This window comes from Dromiciops gliroides, chromosome 1, assembly GCF_019393635.1.
Source record: "Dromiciops gliroides isolate mDroGli1 chromosome 1, mDroGli1.pri, whole genome shotgun sequence".
Lineage (NCBI taxonomy): Eukaryota > Metazoa > Chordata > Mammalia > Microbiotheria > Microbiotheriidae > Dromiciops > Dromiciops gliroides.
Window position 1 is genome coordinate 605,213,103 of NC_057861.1, and position 20,453 is coordinate 605,233,555.

General features: G+C 42.3%; 1 protein-coding gene across 1 annotated transcript in view; it reads left to right on the forward strand.

Annotated features, from left to right (window-relative positions):
• Window positions 1-9,799: 9,799 nt before the first annotated feature.
• FRMD3 (FERM domain containing 3) overlaps window positions 9,800-20,453 on the forward strand; it is a 350,587-nt gene continuing 339,933 nt past the window's right edge. Inside the window, exon 1 of the mRNA XM_043977037.1 lies at window positions 9,800-10,123. Within this exon, the coding sequence (XP_043832972.1) occupies window positions 9,977-10,123 (147 nt within the window). The 5' untranslated portion in view covers window positions 9,800-9,976. The remainder of the gene's footprint in view (window positions 10,124-20,453) is intronic.

Consider the following 20,453-nt stretch of genomic DNA (forward strand, 5'->3'; position numbering starts at 1 on the left):
AGGACTTCACAGGAAATTTGAGGAAAGATAGGAATGCCAGGCTGTTGGAATTCTGTTCTCAATCTTTTTCTTTCTATTTTTCAATAAACCCTTAAAAACCTAAACTTGTTTTATCAGTGATTTTAGTCAGTTTCCCCCAAAACTGGGGGAACAGATTAGAATCCACATTTAGAATCTTAAATTACACAATATTGAATACTTGTGTAACATAGGCAGGGGTGTTCTAATGAATATTTAACAACAGGCTCTCTGGGGAGGGGGAATATACTCATAACATATTTTTAAGTTTAATCTGCATTACCAATATTTTATCCATCATTTTTCTTAAGCTAGACAATAAAGAAAAAAATAAATCAAGCTATGATTTATACTTTGTTGGTTTCTGAGCTATAAATGCTCACACTGGAAATTTCAATATCTTGCAGGTAACAAGCCACATCTGGCACACCAGTAGATTTAGGACAAATAATCTAAGCTTTCTGGGCCTCAGTTTCCTTCTTTATAAAATGAGGGGGTTAGTCTAGATGGCCTCTAAGACCCCTTCCATAAATCTATTATCTTATGATCCCCAGTGGCTGTCTGTCCCTAACTGTTTATTTTCTATATACTTATGTATTTACACATAGTCTCCCACCAAAGAATGTAAATTGCTTGAGGACAGAGATTGTTTCATTCTTTGTCTTTGCACCCTAGCACCTAGTACACTGTAGATGCTTAGAGAGTCCTTTTTGATAGATTGCTTCATGAGAGGATAACAGAGAAACCCTAGAGACACCATGACTTAGTAGATAAAAAGTGGGCTCCCATCAGGAAGACCTGAGGTCAAATACTATCTCTGACATAATGACTATGGGACCCTGGGCAAATGACTTGACCTCCCAGTGCACCATGAAATTCTGTGGTCTAAGGCAACCTAGTTGGTGGTAAGTACTTCTTTGCATTGGTAGAGGGGGTTTCCTTTTTGCCTTCATCTGGAGTTCCCTATATCAGTGAAATCAGGGGCCCTCTTCAGCACAATGCCTGGCACAGAGTAGGTCCTCAATTAATGTCTATTGACTGTCAACCCTGTCTAATCCTCCCCCCAAAATAGAAACCATTCATTTATTAGGGTCCAGCTTTTTGTTTTGTTGAGAGCCCAGTTTCAGAGAATACGAGAAATGTAAATCTCTTCTCTTTACTTTTCTTATTTCTATCTGAACCCCCAGAGCACTGGGCTTTGGTTCTCTCGTGACCACTTGTGCTTCTGTTTGCCAAGTTAGATCAGCCATCTATTATCTTTCATCCTTCCTATATGACACCATCACAGCCCTTCTGGGGGGTTTCTTCCTTTGTTACAGGAAAATGCAGGATGATAATCACTAGCATTTATATAGAGCTTTAAGGTTTATAACTTCACAAATATTATCTCATTCCATCCTCACAGTAGAGTAGTGGGGTAGGTGTTATTCTCATTTTACAGATCAGGAAATTGAGGAAGGCAGAGGAGTGACTTGCCTAGTGATTCAGCTAATAAATCTCTGAGATCTGTTTTTCACTTGGGTCTTCCTGACTCTAGGTCCAGGACTCTATATACTGCATATCTCTTCTGTCCACTAAGTTGTTATGATCCTTATGATGAGTTAGTTTATTAAAAAGTTTACCTAGGGGGCAGCTAAGTGGCGCAGTGGATAGAGCACCGGCCCTGGAGTCAGGAGTACCTGAGTTCAAATCCGACCTCAGACACTTAACACTTACTAGCTGTGTGACCCTGGGCAAGTCACTTAACCCCAATTGCCTCACTTAAAAAAAAAAAAAAAGTTTACCTAACAGGACCGTAAGGGAATGGGATAGGCAACAGTACTTTAATGGGAGAGATTGAAGGGGAGCAAAGAAAGGCCTCCTAGTAGAGAGTCCTGAGCAGGTAGAAGCCTGTGAGGATTGTTTATCCTTCGTTTTATTTTATTTTATTTTAATTTTTTTTTCATCCTTCATTTTAGAAGAGAACCAATGACATCACGATGTTGGGATATGGGTGATGTCTTGACTTGTGTGTGAATTGGATTTAAGGGAGGCAGAGCTGCACAAAGTCATCGGTCTCACTCCCTCTTCCAGAGGCATCGAAGTCCAGTGGCAGGACAAAAATCAAGATGACTGGATGACTTTGGCTTCTCCTATGTCTGCCCAAGCTCTAAGCATTACATAGCTGTTGGAGTAAATTGTTCTCATCCACCCATTCCACTGGGAGAAGTCTTCATAAGATTGGGGCAGACATCTCTAATTCCCAGTGGGTGTGAAGACTGGTTTAGCCCATCTGCAGAGACGGTTTTACTGAGGTGTGCCTGCTGCATATGCTACAGCTTCTTGGAGGCACAGGTGAGAGTTGGGTGACAGGTGGACACCAAAGGGTGGATGAGCAGTGGGGTATGAGGTGTTCAAGGGGGACTAGCACTTCTGGCATGAGGGCTTGCCTATTGAGCCCTTTTCTGGGCTGCTTATTTCTTTTTTCTTTCTTTCTTTTTTTTTTAGTGAGGCAATTGGGGTTAAGTGACTTGCCCAGGGTCACACAGCTAGTAAGTGTTAAGTGTCTGAGGCTGGATTTGAACTCAGGTACTCCTGGCCGGTGCTCTATCCACTGCGCCACCTAGCTGCCCCTGGGCTGCTTATTTCTTGAGGGTATTGGCCTTATGCTGGTACCTAAAAGCTCTGCTGGGGAGGTGGCTCACCTATGAAAACTCTATTTGTCCAATGCACAATTTTGCCTCAGGATCACTCAACACAGGTACAGATTTAGTCATAATATGTGCATTTTGGGAAAAAAAAAGCAGTGAGATCCTGTGATCACAGAATTCAGCTCTGGAAGCGACCTCGAGGTTATCATCTCATCCAGCCTTCTCATCCCAAGGGAACGGCATCTACAACAATACTAATTCTTTATTTTTTTTGCAGGTTTATTCTGAAGCTTTACTGCAATTGACTGTTAAGTTGAATTGTAAATTGAAGTAGCCTCTTCACCAGGCAGTCTGAGAGGCATTTACCAAATGCCCATCTGTCCCTGTTTAGACAGTGCTTTATAGGTTACAGAGCTTTCACATGTATTGCCTTGTTTTAGACAACAGCCCTGTTAAATTGGTAGCATAAGTATTATTCCTCTTTTCTAGATAAGGAAATTGAGGCCCAGAAAAGTGAAGTGACTGTGCTATAGAACGGGGGTTCTTGATTTGGGGTCCACAGATACAGAAGGGGTCCAGGGAGAGATTTTAGGGAGTCTGCGAACCTCAATGGGAAAACCCTATTTCTTTTTTTTAATGACATTTTTATTTAGTTTTTAGTTTTAAATTTTATCCCTCCTTTCCTCTTTCCCCTCTCCCCTCCCTGAGGCAGTTGGCAATCAAATATAGGTTATACCTGTGAATTTATATAAAACTACCATATTAGTCATTTTGTATAAGAAAACTTGAATAAAAAAATGAAATAAAGTGAAAAACAGCATGCTTCAGTGTGTTTTCAATTAATATCAGTTCTTTCTTTGAAGGTGGATAGTATATTTCATCATTAGTACTTTGGGATTATCTTAGATCATTAAATTGCTGAGAATAGTTAAGTCATTCACAGTTCTTCATCAAACAATATTGCTGTCACTGTTCATGACATTTTCTTGGTTCTCCTCACTTCACTATACATCAGTTCATACAAGTCTTTCCAGACCTTTCTGAAATCATCTTGCTTGTCATCATACAAGTCTTTCCAGACCTTTCTGAAATCATCTTGCTTGTCATCATACAAGTCTTTCCAGACCTTTCTGAAATCATCTTGCTTGTCATTTCTTATAGCACAATAATATTCCATCACCATCATATACCACAGCTTGTTTAGCCATTCCCCAATTGATGGGCATTTTTTGATTTCCAATTCTTAGCCACCACCAAAAGAGCTGCTATAAATATTTTTGTACAAATAGGTCTTTTTCTCTTTTGGGGGATGTCTTTGGGATATAAACCTAGCAGTGGTATTGCTGGATCAAAGGGTATGCACAATTCTATAGCCCTTTGGGCATAGTTCCAAATAGTTCTCCAGAATGGCTGGATCTTTTCACCACTCCACCAACAGTGGATTAGCATCTCAGTTTTCCTATATCCCCTCCAATATTCAATATTTTCCTTTTTTGTTATATTTGCCACTCTGATAGGTGTGAGGTGATACCTCAGAGTTGTTTGGGTTTGTTTTTTTTGGTGTTTTTTTGGGGAGGCAATGAGGGTTAAGTGACTTGCCTAGGGTCACACAGCTAGTAAGTATCAAGTGTTTGAGGTCAGATTTGAGCTCAGGTACTCTTGAATCCAGGGCCAGAACTTTATCCACTGTGCCACCTAGCTTCCCCCAGAGTTGTTTTAATTTGCATTTCTCTGATCAATAGTGATCTAAAGCATTTTTCATTTGATTATAAATAGCTTTGATTCCTTTGTCTGAAAACTGCCTGTTCATATCTTTTGATGATGTATTAATTGAAACCCTATTATTTCAATATAATTGTTTTCCTTTGTAGTTCTGTGTATTTTATTAATATAAAAATATTGTTTTGTGAAGGAACCCATAGATTTCGCTAAACTATCCAAGTAGTCTTCCATGACACAAAGATTAAGAAAACAGGGTCTTGGACTTTTCTTTTCTCTTCAATCTCCTTCATGATCAATAAAATATAAAAAAGATTTTTTTGTTTGGTCGATTTTTGCAATTATTTTTCAGTATATATTTTTTCTTCCCTGAGACAAAAAATATATATTGAATGCTATATTTATAGGTAGCTTGGAGGCACAGTGCCTAGATGTTGGACATGGAGTCAGGAAGACCTGAGTTCAAACTGAGCTTCCAAAACCTAGTAGTCCATATGTCCCTTGGCAAGTCACTTAACTTCTGTCTACCTCAGTTTCCACATCTGTAAAATGATAGTAATAATAGCATCTACCTCTCAAGCTTTTTGTGAGGGTAAAATGAGATACTTGTAAAGCACTTAAAATTACATAGAATAGGGGCAGCTAGGTGGCGCAGTGGATAAAGCACCGGCCCTGGAGTCAGGAGTACCTGAGTTCAAATCTGGCCTCAGACACTTAACACTAGCTGTGTGACCCTGGGCAAGTCACTTAACCCCAATTGCCTCACTAAAAAAAAAAAAAAGTCTAAAAAAAATTACATAGAATACTAATTATTGTTGTTATTAAAGAGATCACTTTTTAGGGTTGCAACTTTTGTTTGGGGTACTAATTTGGGTAGTTTCATTACTTTTAGTGTATAGAAATTGGCCTGTTGGATAAGAGAGTCTAAGCTGTGTTTATATAGAAAGTAATTAAGTTAAATATAATTTGTTTCAACAACTACCTGTCTGCCAACTGGTTCCACCCTGCCAGTAAAAAAAAGCCTTAAATGGTATCTTTTCTACATCTGCTTCCCATGACTTTTCCTATAATTATTTTCAATCCTTGGCACTGGGTCACACCTAGGCCTGCTTCCTTGGGCTCTTCAGGCTGGCTACTCATGGTCAAAAAGGGAACATTTGTGCATACTCCCATAACAATGCCTTAAATAGGCCAGTTTTTTTCCCCTGCAAGTTAAGCAGGTGTAATATGTAATTTTTTTTTTTTTTTTGCCATAGGCCAGTGAACTACATAGTAGTTGAGGTGGTGACTTGAAATTTATTCAAGGAAGGCTTTAAATGTCAAACTGCTTATAAGCTATTGAGTCGATGAAGAGAAATATGAAAACTATTTCCTGAAATGCCTGGACACCTAATTCAATTTTTTGCCTTGCCTTGGTTAAGAGAAACCAGCCCTTGGCAGATATACCACTTTCACTATGCATTGCAAATGTGTGTGGGGTGGATCTGAGGGAGTTAGCGGCACTGATATTGGTATAGATATATAAACAATGAGATGACACTGACTTCTGGTACTATCTACAGAAAGAGATTCATGTGGAGTGAAATGAGGGTAGGGAAGAGGTGAGATGAATATTTAGATAGCGCTGGGGGAGGAAATGTTAGTAGAGAGAGGAATGTGGGGGGCTGTATATAGAATTTGGTGGGGAGGTGTCTATCCTAATTAAAACTGTCAACACATTCAGTAAGTCAGTCAACAAACACTATATTAATAGCACTCTTTACTTACATAACAACTAGAGTGGTTGCTGGTGAAGTTACAAAGCACAGAGAATATCTTTCATTGTAGCACAGTCTAATCTGCTAACCTAGAAAATACATATTCATTTTTAGCAATCAGCAATGTTTAAATATTGCAACAAGGAATTTTACATTTATGAAGGACAACAGGAAAAGCATCTACAGTCAGTGAGAGGCAAATGTGGCCAGAGCACAAAAGAACTCATATGTCCCAAAAAGTCACGTCCCCTTCAGGGTCGCCAGTTTGGGAGCTATTGTGCATATTCCAAGCATGGTTCATTGGCTTCAAGCCCTTTTGGAGTTTTCCTTTTCAATTGCCTTCAGAGTCTGTAATATATTCTTTTTAACATCTACAACCGTTGCAAGTATTTGTTCTTTGAGCATGGTTAATGAACTGAATGGAGTTAAGACCCCGAGGCTGTTAGGGCAATCTGTTTTATGCTTACTTCTGGCAGAATTTTGTTTAGGCATAGCCATAGGCTGTTTTGCTGAAGTGAGAACACCTGTCTTCCATCCAAGACTGTAATATTTTTGGATTTGGACTTTCCGTTTGTTTGTTTTGGTCATCCATAGCCCCATACTCAGGGTTCTGTGCTTACCTGGACTGAGATCAGTCTCAGAGGCATGGTGAAATAGTGGAGAAACAGCTAGATTTGAAGTCAGGAAGACTGTGGTTCAGGTCCTGCCGGTGAAACATACTGGCAGTGTAACCCTGGGCAAATTACTTAACCTTTAAATGCTATAGGTAGCTCTGTAAGACTATAAATTTCAGAGAAGGGGCCCACCTGCATTGGTAGAGGGAGTTGGCTCACCCAGGAGATTCCTCTATCAATGACTTCACAGGACTGGTTCCTGTCCCTAACTCTAGTGCTTCCTTTGGTAACTTTAGAATAGAAACGAATATAGGGCATGTCTCGGTATCCAAACTTATAGGGAAAACTCTCGGTTGATATTTCTGAAATGGTCAAGTCTGAAATGAATGAAGACTCCTTTTTATCAGCCCCACACAAAGAAAATAATTCTGACCTAAAGCAACCTGAGCCAACCAAGATTCCCAATTGATGAGACAAAGGAAATATCCTTCCCAAGGAGGTGTTTCTGAATGTGCCCAGGAAACACCTTCAATAGGAAATGTACTAAAAGTCCCAGAAAAAGATTGATCATCCTTAAACCTCTCTATAACTATATAACAACAGCTAACATTTATATTAGGCTTTAAGGTTTGTAAAGTGCTTTACAAATATTATTTCATTTTATCCTCACTACCTCCTCCTTCTTTAGAGATAGGTGCTATTATTATTTCCATTTTTCAGATGAGGACACTTGAGGTTGAGAGAAATTAAGTAATTTGCCATAGGTCACAGTAAGTATCTGAGACCATATTTCAACTCAGGTCTTCCTAGGTGCTCTATGCACTGTGCTATCATCTATCAGTCTATCTATCAATCAATCAATCTATCTATCTATCATCTCTCTATGATCTATCTACCATATGTATGTATGTATGTATGTATGTATGTATCCATCCATCCACTCACCGACCCATTCATCTCCCAGTCTTCCTTTCTGGGATAGAAACTGCTGACCACAAACCTTCCAACAGCTAGATGGCTTCATCTAGGTAGGAGATCCCATGGGGAACATGATTCTGGCACTAGCTACTGGTCTTTTCTTCCTTGTTCCTCTCACCTATTTCTAGCAAAATGGGACATGGAACCTAAAAATACAAAACACAATAACAAATCTGAGATGCTACCCATTATAGATCCTGACCATAGATGCACTCAACTTCAGCATAAAGTAATATTCTCATAATCTGATTGAAGAAGCCTGGATAAATACTTGGTACTCTTCAAAGAGGTGCTGAGTGGCAGATATTCTGGAAGAAGAGGATAGCGATTTAAAAAATCACACAGAAGGTGATGGGTAGAGAACTCTTGGGAAGAGATCATAGCTAGATGACACATGTAGCAAGGACTTGGGTTTCCCATAAGCACAGGATAAAGTTGAGAGGCAGCAAGGTATAACGGAAAGAACTTTGTTTTGAAGTAAGAGGACCTGAGTTCAAATCTTATTTATATTTGCAAATGATGAACATAGTCCCTTTCAAAATGGCTACTTTGGAAGTTATACATTTACTCTAAAGACTTTGCTACTGTGGGGGAAAGAAAGCCTTAGATAGTAAGAATAGGATTAAAAAATGCGATTAAAATCATTGTATATACCAATCCGTCAAGCAATGTTCATCAGGCACTTTGTTAGATGCTGGGGATACCAGACATTATTTTTTTTCTTTTTCTTTTCTTTTTTCTTTTTTTGCAGGGCAATGAGGGTTAAGTGACTTGCCCACGGTCACACAACCTAGTAAGTGTCAAGTGTCTGAGGCTGGATTTGAACTCAGGTCCTCCTGAATCCAGGGCTGGTGCTTTATCCACTGCGCCACCTAGCTGCCCCCTCAGCATTCTTTCTTTCTTTTTTTTTTTGGTGAAGCAATTGGGGTTAAGTGACTTGCCCAGGGTCACACAGCTAGTAAGTGTCAAGTGTCTGAGGCTGGATTTGAACTCAGGTCCTCCTGAATCCAAGGCCGGTTCTCCATCCACTTCGCCACCTAGCTTCCCCCAGCATTATTTCTTAAAGGAGCATGGATTTGGAGATGGAAGGGCCTTGAAGGCTATATTGTCTAACCCTTTCATTTTACAGATGAGAAAACTATGTATGGGAAAAGTTAAGTGTTTTCCCCAGGGTCACACAGCTAATAAGTGTCTGAGGGATAAATTGCCTGCTGCACCCCGCAGCTGCCTCCATGGACAAATGTTGTCTTAATACACTTAATTCACATCCTTTTCCCCCCAGCATAATGTTGCTATTTGGGCAACTTTGTCCATGACCTTTGACCTTACGCAACTCTTAACTTTGGAGGAAACCTCATATCCCAGCAGAGTCTGTCTGCCTGTTGTCTGGAGAATTTGTGTGTTTCAACTCCCCTTCAGTTCAGTCTTCTGTAGCAGGATGGAGTGAAGTGTATCAGATCTTGTATAGAAGAAAAAGGCGGGGGGGGGGAGAGGAGGAAGAGAGTGAGGAAGAAGAAGGAGAAGGAGGAGGAGGAGGAGAAGAAGAACGACGACGAAGAAGAAGAACGACGAAGAGGAGATAGGAGAGAGAGAGAGAGAGAGAGAGAGAGAGAGAGAGAGAGAGAGAGAGAGAGAGAAAAGAGGAGGTTATGCTGAGAAAACAGGCAGGGAGACAGGCTGGCTGGGGGAGGGAGGGAAGCTAAAGCTAAGCAGGAGACAGCAGAGCAAAGCTTGACGCAGCAGCAGCAACAGCATTACAGACAGGGATCTCGATCTCTCTCTCTCTCTCTCTCTCTCTCTCTCTCTCTCTCTCTCTCTCTCTCTCTCTCTCTCTCTCTCTCCCTCCCTCCCTCCCCTTCTCTCTCTCTCCCCGGCTCCATCCCCAGAACCCTCCACCACCCCCCACCCTCTCTTTCTCCTTGCCAGTGTGTGTGTGTGTGTTTCGGGGACGGCGTCACCAGCCCGGGTTCTCTTTGGCGAGAGGAGAGAAGGAAGGGACTGGGAGCCGGGGGGGTGGAGGCGGGGGAAGCAGGGCGGGAGGGAGGGAATCACCAGCCATCGCTCTCACTACCAGCATGTCTGGCCAGCGGCAGCCTCTCCCGCTGCCGCCGCCGCCGCCGCCGCCGCCGCCGCCTCCCCGGGGCTGATCGCGGCCCCATCCTCCGGCCGCTGCCGCTGCCTCTGCCGCTGCCGCTGCTGCTCGGCGGGCAGCCCGCGTGGGTGTCTCCCGGAGGTTTCCCGCTCCCCGGGGCCGCGGTGTATGTTCGCCTCCTGCCACTGTGTGCGGGGAGGCAGGAGGACGATGAAAATGATCCGCTTTCGGAGCTCGAGCATCAAATCGCTCAGCCAGGAGATGAAATGTACCATCCGGCTGCTGGACGATTCCGAAATCTCCTGCCAGATCCAGGTGAGGGCGGTGGGAGTGCGGCCGGCTGGGCGGTGGGCTAAGGGCTAGGGGAGGAGGAGACGGAAAAGGGGAAGCAACGGGGAGGGGGTGATTTCCTTGCTGGAGTTACACTTGCCCATCCTCGAATGAGGGAGCATAGTCGGGAGATCCGGAGTCAGGGCACTGACTGCCGTACATGTGGCACGACCCTCCCTGTCCACCTCGGCCCCTCCACCCTTTAATCCCTTCCTACTGACACCTGGACGCGCCCCTTCCTCCAGAAGCACAGACATCTCGTGCATCGCCCCCCCCCTTACTCTTCCTCTCCCAGCCAGCCAGGAGGGTGCACTTTCATTCACCCAGGCTCCCTTCTCTGCCCCCCCCCCCGCCTCCTCTCTGTGGGCTTCCTTGAACGCGGGCAGGGGGCTGTCGAGCAGCCTGGGAAAGGGGCATTCTTCCCTGTGCACTTGAACTTAACTCCCAACTCGCCCTTCCCCAGCCTCCCTTGAACGCCGGTGGACCGTGCACCGTGCACCGTGCACCGTGCACCTTACACCCGTGCTTCGGTGCTCCCAGCCAAGCCGCTCCCAGTCTCTGGCCCCGAGCCCCCACTCGCCCTCCCGGCACAGTTTACTACTGGGGTGCACGCACAGCGGCGAAGTTTCCCCCGGAGTGGGGAGGGTGTGCGCCCGCCCGCCCGCCTGGGCAGCCCCGGGAGCTCCAGACTCTCCTTCCAGGCTGGGAAGGGTGCGGGGGAGCACGCCGCTTCTGTTGCTAAAAGAGGAGCTGTCACGTCAGGGTGTTTCTGCGAAAGGAGTGTTTGATGCTGCCGCCAAGGAGCCCAGGGAAGCTTGGATGCCGCGGGGTGGGGGTAGGGGGTGGGGTGAGGGAAGAAGCTCCGTTTTGCATAGTTGTGCTGTTAGTTCTTTCTGGTTGAAGTTTGAAAAGAGGCAGCCTCAGGACCAAGGTGCATTTTTGGCTTATAAGGCCCCATGATATATGTGTGTATATGTGTGTGTGTGTGTGTGTGTGCGCGCGCGTGTGTGTGTGTGTGTGTGCACGCACACCTCTGCCCAGCCTGACTCTATTCCATTAAGGGTGCCCACTCCACGCCCCGAGAACCCTGCCCCTTCCTAGGCATCATTTGCCGCACTTTTTAAGATCGCCTCCTTCTCAGGGATTCCCCTCTTTCTGTCCTTACCCAATGCTGATGTACACGGCAGGGACTCTGAAAACACAAAACAACCAACTCCATTCAAACCCATTTATGGTGTGCGGGGCACATGCTGAATGAAAGAGCGAGCATTTCTCCGTTTTCTTGTGTGAACTGTCACGCTACTTTGTACCAGAAGAGTGGCTGGCTTTAAAAAGCGAAAGCCTACAATGGCTTTAATCTCTGAGTCCAGTTTGCCACTCCTGATTCCCCTGGAGGAGTCTGGCTTTCAGTGTAATATTCATAAATAATAAAGGCACCAGCAGAATATGTAGTTTTTATGGTACCACCGACTCTGCACAAAGATGGGTGATCATCGCCGCTAGATTAAATTTCTGCATTTTGCTTTAAGTTGTACAATGGGGAGCACATGATTTAAGGCAAGGCAGCTGTTGAAAACACAACTATTTGGGGACTGTTTCTGAAAGAACTGATAAGAATTCTCTGCTCTTTTAACCCTCTTTTCCCCTACTCTAATAAGGGCTAAAACATTCTTTAAAGGCCATAAGTCTTCCTTGACTTTAGCTGAATACATCAAGCAGGGCCTATATTTATACTCCTGCTGCCCTGGGAGCCAACAAAGAATAAAGATTCTCATTGCAGAAGAGTTTGGAAAATGAGGCAATAGCATTTTAGGTCAAAGACTGCTGTTTGTTTACAATTTTTTTTTAGAGTTGCTAGGGCTCATTCTTCATCTTTAGGGTATTACTTAGGGTATTACAGCCATACCTTCAGGATATTTTAGAATAATCCTGATTTCAACAGAAGCCTTTCTAACAGGGTTCTAAAAAGCATTAGATCACTTATCCTGATTTCTGGTTTAGAAAATCTGGCCACCATATATCTTTGGGTTACGTTCCTCTCTCAGAAAATCTGTGTATGACATATTAAGAATAATCATAGTGAATCACAATTATGCTTTAAGATCACAAAAACACAAAAATGCTTTGAGAATTTCCAACACCCTTGGAGTAACAGGTCACTGTCAGACTAATGTGGAAATATGTTTAACGTGACTGTAATGTATAAACCTATATATATCACATTGCTTGTTGGCCTCAGGAAGGGGTAGGGAAGAAAGCATGGGAGAAAAATTTGGAACTCAAAAAAAAAATCTTTACATGTAATTGGAAAAAAATTAAATTAAATAAAAAAAAATAAAAAAAGTCACTGTCAGAGAATCAGAAGTCCCCCAAGTTTCCATTTGTTTGAACTAAACAAAGAAAAGGCTTTTGTGTTTTGTGTTTTTTTTTTTCTTTTGGTCTGAAGAAGAACAAGTTTTTTCTTATTAGAAGGGCCTGGGAGGGTTTAAAAATTTCGTTTCCTTGTTTTTTTTTTTTCTTTTTCATAGAATCACAGGTTTGGGAGACAAATTTTTATATGTTATCCTCTTCCTTTTGAACGAAGGTCCACTTTGATTCTCGTCTGTAAAGAATGAAAAGCTCCCCCTTCCATCTCTTTATTTATTTATTTTTTTTAGGAAGGGGAAAGAACACTGAACTAGAAGCCAGAAGACCTGACTTTGAGATGGCTGCCCGACTCTGTGACCTTGGACAAGTCATTTGACTTTTCCAAGCCTCAGTTCCCTCATTTGTAAAATGTTTGCTAAGATGCCTTCCAGCCTCTTTTAGGGACCTATTCCAGGGTTTAATAACCCTCAGTATCAGGAACCTCTCACTGATTTTGCACCTGATGCTGGAGGCTGCCCAGGAACAGCAGGGGATTGCAGACACATGTTTCACTACTTACTGTCGTTCACAGTGAAGGAAGTCAGTCACCGTGGTAGGGCTGTTGCTGAGTTAGCTCTAATGAGTGTGGAAAATTGAACTGCCCTGCACGGTGGCACAAGGGACAGTAATATCCTTGCAATTCTCACTCCCTTTGTGTGTGTGTGTGTGTGTGTGTGTGTGAGTGTGAGCACCCTGGGTTTTTTAAATGTACAATTTATTTAAATGAGCTCCTATGAACTAGGTTCTGGAGGCTGGGAGGAAAGCTAGGTGATGAACTGGGACAAAGTATGGTGGTGGTGGGTATATAGATCTCAGAGGTGACCTGGGGATTTCTGGAAACCCGAGAGCTATTGTTGGAAGCATTTTTTAAAAGGAAAAATTAACGTTGAAAACTGGTGATATAAGTGGATGAGGTTGGGTAAAGCAATTGGAGAAATGATGGTGATGAGTTTTTTTAGGGTTTCCTAATGATCTCTTTTCAAGAATGGATAATTCTTAAAGAATGAAAAATTTTATTGTGGTTCTTCTTCTTTTTTTCCTGGGCAATGAGGGTTAAGTGACTTGCCCAGGGTCACACAGCTAGTAAGTGTCAAGTATCTGAGGCTGGCTTTGAACTCAGGTCCTCCTGAATCCAGAGCCAGTGCTTTATCCTCTGCACCACCCAGCTTCCCCTTAAGGCCTAGCTTCTTAAACTGTGGGTCATGACCCCATATGGGGTCACATAACTGAATGTAGGGGTCACAAAAAATTTGGCAACAGTAAAAGGTTATGTATACATATACCTATATAACCCGGGTTGTGTAAAAATCTCTCAAGTGGAAAAAGTTTAAGAAGCCCTGGTCTAGGGCCCCCACTAGGCTGCCCTCCCCACTTCTCCACATTGCTGAAAAGAGCAAGGATCAACATGAAATCGTCCATAAGGGCCCTTAGTTATTTAGTGCATGAGATTTTCAGTTCAATTCAGTAAACATTTAACACTAGTTCTGTGCAGGGCCCCGGACAAGGGTTGAAGGAGGCTGCCAAGATGAATAAGATATAATTTTGGCCCTTGGGAGCTTGGAGTTTATAAGTGCCAAGAGGAAGCAATAATAATAGCTGACATTTATATAGCACTGGAAAGTTTGGAAAACGCTTTATGTGCAATTATCTCATATGGGTTTCATAATGACCACAGGAAGTAGTTAGGATAGGTATTATTATGCCTGTTTCACAGATGAAAAAACTGAGGCTGAGAGAAACAAAAAGTGATTTGACCAGAAAGAACTTGGGTTCAGATTTATCTTATCCCCTCCTTTCCCCATTCCTCTTCATCCTCTGGGACCCGGTGACATTGGTCTCTGTACTGTTTCTTTCCCAAGACACTTTTATCTACCTGCTGTGTGTCTTCGTTGACCCTAATCCAAGCCTGGAACTCTCTCCCTCCTCACCTCTGACTTCCGTCTTCCCTCTAGCGTCAGCTAGAATCCCATCTTTTATAGCAGGCCTTTCCTGCCTTCCCTCAGAGATTCCAGCTTATCCTGTATATGTTTTGGCTGTATTTAGTTGTTTGCCTATTGTCTCCTCCATTAGACTGTGAGCTGGTTGAGGGCAGGGACTGTATCAACTTCTTTGTCACTCCAGTATTTAGCACAGTGCTTGGCACTTAGTAGGTGTTTAATCAATGCTTCTCATTTGATCCCCCCTTCCCGCCCCCTCCCCCCCCAACATCTTTTTCTCCAGAATTCAATCTTTTGCTGAGTGTCAGGATTGAACTGCTGGGCCAAAGGTCTAGGAATAGCTCTCTAAGTCAGAGTCAGGGAGGATAAAACACCAAGTTTTTCCTCCCTGGGTGCTCTTTCTTTTTTTCTTTTTTGGTGGGGCAATGAGGGTTAAGTGACTTGCTCAGGGTCACATAGCTAGTGTCAAGTGTCTGAGGCCGGATTTGAACTCAGGTCCTCCTGAATCCAGGGCCGGTGCTTCATCCACTGTGCCATCTAGCTGCCCCCTGGGTACTGTCTTTCAAAGGGATCCTTCCTTTTGGCCTTTCAACTTTGTACCTGTTGAGATGTGCAAATTTAGAGCCATCTCCTCTCCAAATGTTCACGTGGATCTGTGGTAGAGCATTCCTAGCAATTTCACTGACTCCATGTCAAGAATTTCTTATTTAGATGATGTCCAAGGTCCCTTCAACTCTCAAGTGGTTGAACTGGTGATTTGGCCCTATTTTTGTTACTGATCTTTTCATCCAGACACATCATAGATTAATGTAGGATCAGGAATGCAGTTTGTTTGCTTATGTAGCCAAAGAGTGAGTAGCTTTTAAAAATGCTCATTTCAAGAGGTTTGTTGTTGAGGAGGCACTTTGGCAATGAATAATTTTTAAAGGGAAACAACTTAGTGGGCATATTCATCGGGAAGCATCATGGTTAGTTACTAGGTGGTGTGTATAATTGCGAATACTGTGGTATGTTTTTCATTGGATCAAAAGTGCTGATTCTGTAAACATTTTCCTTTGATTGTGAATGTTTAGTCTAAGTGTTGGAAAAAGTCAGCAGTTCCCCATGATTTGTACAGTGGTGTAACTTCTAGGGGAGCTAGGTGTTGGCAGTGGAAAGTGTCCTGGGCCTGGAGTCAGGAAGACTTATGTTCTTGAGTTCAAATCTGGCCGTAGGCACTTACTAGCTGTGTGACCCTGGGCAAGTCATTTATCCCTGTTTGTCTCAGTTTCCTCATCTGTAAAATGAGCTACAGAAGGAAACGGTAAACCATTCCAACATCTTTGCCAAGAAAACCTCCAATGGGGTCACAAAGAATCAGACCTGACTGAACATCAACAACAAAAAATAGTAACTTCTAGGGGAACAAGCCTAGGGGAGAAAGTAGAGGTTGAGATGTGGCTAAGAGGAAGAATTTCCAAAGGTCAGTGTTTGAAGGGAAAACTCCAACACTGTTTCCCCAGCATCTCTCACACAGGTACCATACCTCAGGCTCTCATCCCTTCTTGCCTAGATCATTGCAACAACCTTCTAATTGGTCTTCCTGTCTCAACATTTCCTCCCTCTGGACCGCTCTCCCCGCGACTGCCAAACTGGTTTTCTCAAACCTCGATCTGATCATTTTACTTCCCATCTCAATCAATTTCCATGGTTCCTTATTTCTTCTCAGAGCAAAAAAAAAAATTGCAAACTTCTGTTTAGTTTTTAAGGCTGTGTGCAACCTCCCCTCAACCTTTAGACTTATTGATTTCTATCTAGACTGCTTTCTGAGATCCAGCCAAACTGGCCTGCCTCTCTCTTACTATGGTACTGAATCTCCCATCCTTGTGGTTTAGGATGTCCTCTTTCCTCAAACCAGTCTCAGAATCTTTGTCTTTCTTTAAGACTCGTCTTCAACAACCCCTTCTGAATGGTTCCTTATCTTACCCGAATTGCTAGTGCTTTCCCTCTGAAATGACTTTATGTTTACTGGGTAATGTTTGTCTATGTATATATAATACTTGTATACTTAGAGATCTATCCATATTTCTCTGTGTATCTATCTATCTGTAAAATACTTATATGCCTGTCACCCTTATTAGGATGGAAGATCCTTGAAAACAAGGATTGTTTTCTTCTTTGTATACCCATATATACCCATGGCATAGCTCAGGACCTAGCATATAATAGACACTTAATATATGCTTTTGATTGATTGATGGAATAGGGAGCAAGAGCATATTAAGAGAGCTGAAGAAGGAATATTAAATGATAAATACCTATTTGTCCTTCCACTTGAGGTCTCCTACTTGGCACTCCTTTTATGCCATGGGCATTGCTGGGAATTTGGATTTGTAGTTGAATAGGAAACTTAACATAGTGACAGACATCATTATAGCAACTCAGTAAATATTTTATTGATCATTTAAATAATCCTTGCTCCAGGAGAGGGCTTTTAGCCTATTTCTTTTTCTTTTCTTTCTTTCTTTCTTTTTTTTTTTGCGGGACAATGAGGGGTTAAGTGACTTGCCCAGGGTCATACATCTGGTGTCAAGCATCTGAGGCCAGATTTGAACTCAGGTCCTCCTGAATCCAGGGCCGGTGCTTTATCCACTGTGCCACCTAGCTGCCCCTCTAGCCTATTTCTTTAACTACAAATAAAAGGAGTAGGATGGGGGTAACAAAAAGAAATAGATTAAAAAGTCAGGAGACTAGGGTACTCTAATGACTCTGATGAGAACCAGTTGTATTGTCGTGGTAAGTAATGTTGAACCTTTGGGCTTCTGTCAGTTTCCATATCTTTAGAATGGAAGGGTGGGATACGGTGATCTCTAAACTACATTCTTCCTCTAAAATTCTCTCTCTCTCTGTGTATCAGAAATGGTAGATCTTGAACCTAGCTCTTCTACTCTGAAACCAGCTCTCTATCTCTCACTGCCTGTGATGGTATAGTGTTATGTTTAATAGAGGAGGCAGTTAGGTGGTTCAGTGGATAGAATGCTGGGCCTGGAGTCAAGAAGACCAGAGTTCAAATCTGGCTTCAGACACTTAGTAACTTATGTGACCTTGGGCAAGTCACTTAACCTCTGTTTGCTTTAATCTGCTGGAGAAGCAAATCACTGCAGTATCTGTGCCAAGAAAACCCCATGGACAGTATGGTCCATGAAGAGTCTGACACAACTTAATGACAACAACAATTTAATAAAAACTTGTTAAATTGAATTGGTTCTATGATAGCTAACTCTAAGCCTTGAATATGCCTCTTCTTTTCAGAAATCTCTTCTGAATTTAATTCCTTATTATTTTCCCCTTATCACTGAAGGATTAAAAAAACAACCCAGCAACCATGCAGGGTTAAATCATGTTTCAACATTAGCATTATAATAACAAATCTCTGCATAGTAGAATAAGCAGATATCCAAGCCAGGGCCAATGCAGTATCTATTTATTAAAAAAAAAAATCTAGGAGCAGCTAGGTGGTGCAGTGGATAGAGCACCAGCCCTGGATTCAGGAGGACCTGAGTTCAAATCCGGCCTCAGACACTTAACAATTACTAGCTGCCTGACCCTGGGCAAGCCACTTAACCCCAATTGCCTCACCAAAAAAAAAAATCTAGATAACTAAATTCCGGGATGAGCCCCCCCCCCAAAAAAATTGAACAATTTCTTAGGTTTGTTGCTTTGGGATTTAATCTGTTTTTATTAAGTATTAATTCAACCCTCTAGTGGGCTAAGAGACAGCTGGAGCACTTTTCTTCAAGTTATTTAACAAGAATGTTTATAGAACCCTCATCCTGTTTCAAGGCAGAGTATTAATTCATTGCCTTGTCATAGATCATAGCCTAGACCCGGAAGGGACTGTCGAGATCATCTCCTCAAACTCCCTTATTTTTACAAATGAAGAATTTCAGGCCCCGTCAGGTCAAGTGCCTCACTGAAGGTCATTTAGATGCTAACATAACTGATGTGAACTTAGGTCCTCTGACTTCAAAGCCAGTGCACATTCTGCTAAATGAGGAAACCAAAGGCCCTTGGATCCTTCTCTCACCTAAGTCATTATTCAACAGAATGTGCTTTAAGCTAATACATGGAAATGAGGCCACATACTAATCTTACAAATAGTTAGAAAACCCTCTAACCTTTAGAGGTTATAAAAGTCCAAGAGATCCGATTTATATTCACAAACACCCCACTTTTTCCTTTAACAACTCATTCTGTTGGTCCCCTTTAATCGTTACTTCATATTGTGATTTGTGATTTCATTTTTGTGGGCATGTCCTATAGGTGAAGAAGGGCATACTTAATCTTTTTTTTTTTTTTTTTGGTGAGGCAATTGGGGTTAAGTGACTTGCTCAAGGTCACACAGCTAGTAAGTGTTAAGTGTCTGAGGCTGGCTTTGAACTCAGGTCCTCCTGACTCCAGGGCCAGTGCTCTATCCACTGCGCCACCTAGCTGCCCCCGGGCATACTTATTCTTAAAAATTTCTTCCATATCTTAATGGGAAGTCTTCGTGGTTTGAGATAGATGAAAAACTCAAGTCTTAGTAGCCAACCCTCTGCAACGAGTCTCTTTGAGCTAACCTAGACTGATCTTGAGATGATGAGTAAGCAGCTCATGGCCAAAGGCATCCTTGAACCCCTTAATGCTTCATAAAAGCCTATTAGAACTTGCCCTTGGCTGCCATTGACTTGGCATGGCTTTACCATGATTCCACAGCATAGGAAGTGAACATGTGGGAGAAATGTGATACATTAAATATCTTTGTTTTTTGTGGGGCAATGGGGGTTAAGTGACTTGCCCAGGGTCACATAGCTAGTACGTGTCAAGTGTCTGAGGCTGAATTTGAACTCAGGTACTCCTGAATCCAGGGCTGGTGCTTTATCCACTGTACCACCTAGCTGCCCCCCTGCTCTTTAAGAGTCATCACTTAGTTGATGAAAGCTCAACTCTCATTTCTTTGAGGTCTCAGCTAGTGCCTGATGCTTTCGTGGAGAGGTCATGTGATATAATAGAATGAGTACTGGACCATTAATCAGTGGATCCTGGCTCTAGTCCCTGGTCATGCCAACTAATTAGCAATGAAAACTTGAGAAACTCACTTAACTTTCCTAGGTCTCAGTTGTAAAATGAAGAGATTAGACTAAAATGACCTCTGATATCCACTTTTGCTATAGATGTACAATCTTTTTTTTTTTTTTTTTGTGGGGTAATGAGAGTTACGTGATTTGCCCAGGATCACACAGCTAGTAAGTGTCAAGTGTCTAAGGCTGGATTTGAACTTGGGTCCTCCTGAATCCAGGGTTGGTGCTTTATCTACTGCACCACCTAGCTGCCCCTAATATGTACAATCTTACAACAGGAGTTTTTAACCTGGAGTCTGAGAACTTTTTTTTTTTTTAACTATTTCAATAACTCTATTTCTTTTTTTTTAAATAATTTTTTGTTGATTGGTTTTGTTTCTTATATCACTATAGCATCCCATGTATACCTCCCCTTCCTTTGGAGCCATCCCATATGACAAATAGTATATTTTTTTAGGAGAGGAAAAAAAATTCAGTGCAACTGATTGATATATTCAGAAAGTCTGAAAATGTGTGCAATGTGTAAAATCTGTGGACCTCATACCTACACGAAGGAATAGTTTGGGAGTGTCCTCTCATATCTCTTCATTCAAATCATGTTTGATCTTTATAATTTTGTCGAATTGACTTTTAGTGTGCCATTATTTTTCCCCATTTACATTGTTATAGTTGATGTGTATATTGTTTTCTTGCCTCTGCTTGCTTCCTTCATTCTGTATCAGTTCATGTAGATCTTTACATGTTTCAGAGAACTGTCTTTCAATATAAATGATTACCTTTGTATTCCTACATATAGCTAGGTGTTACAGTAGATAGAATGCTGAACCTGGAGTCAGGAAGGCCCTAGGTACTGATTAACTGTGTGACCATGAG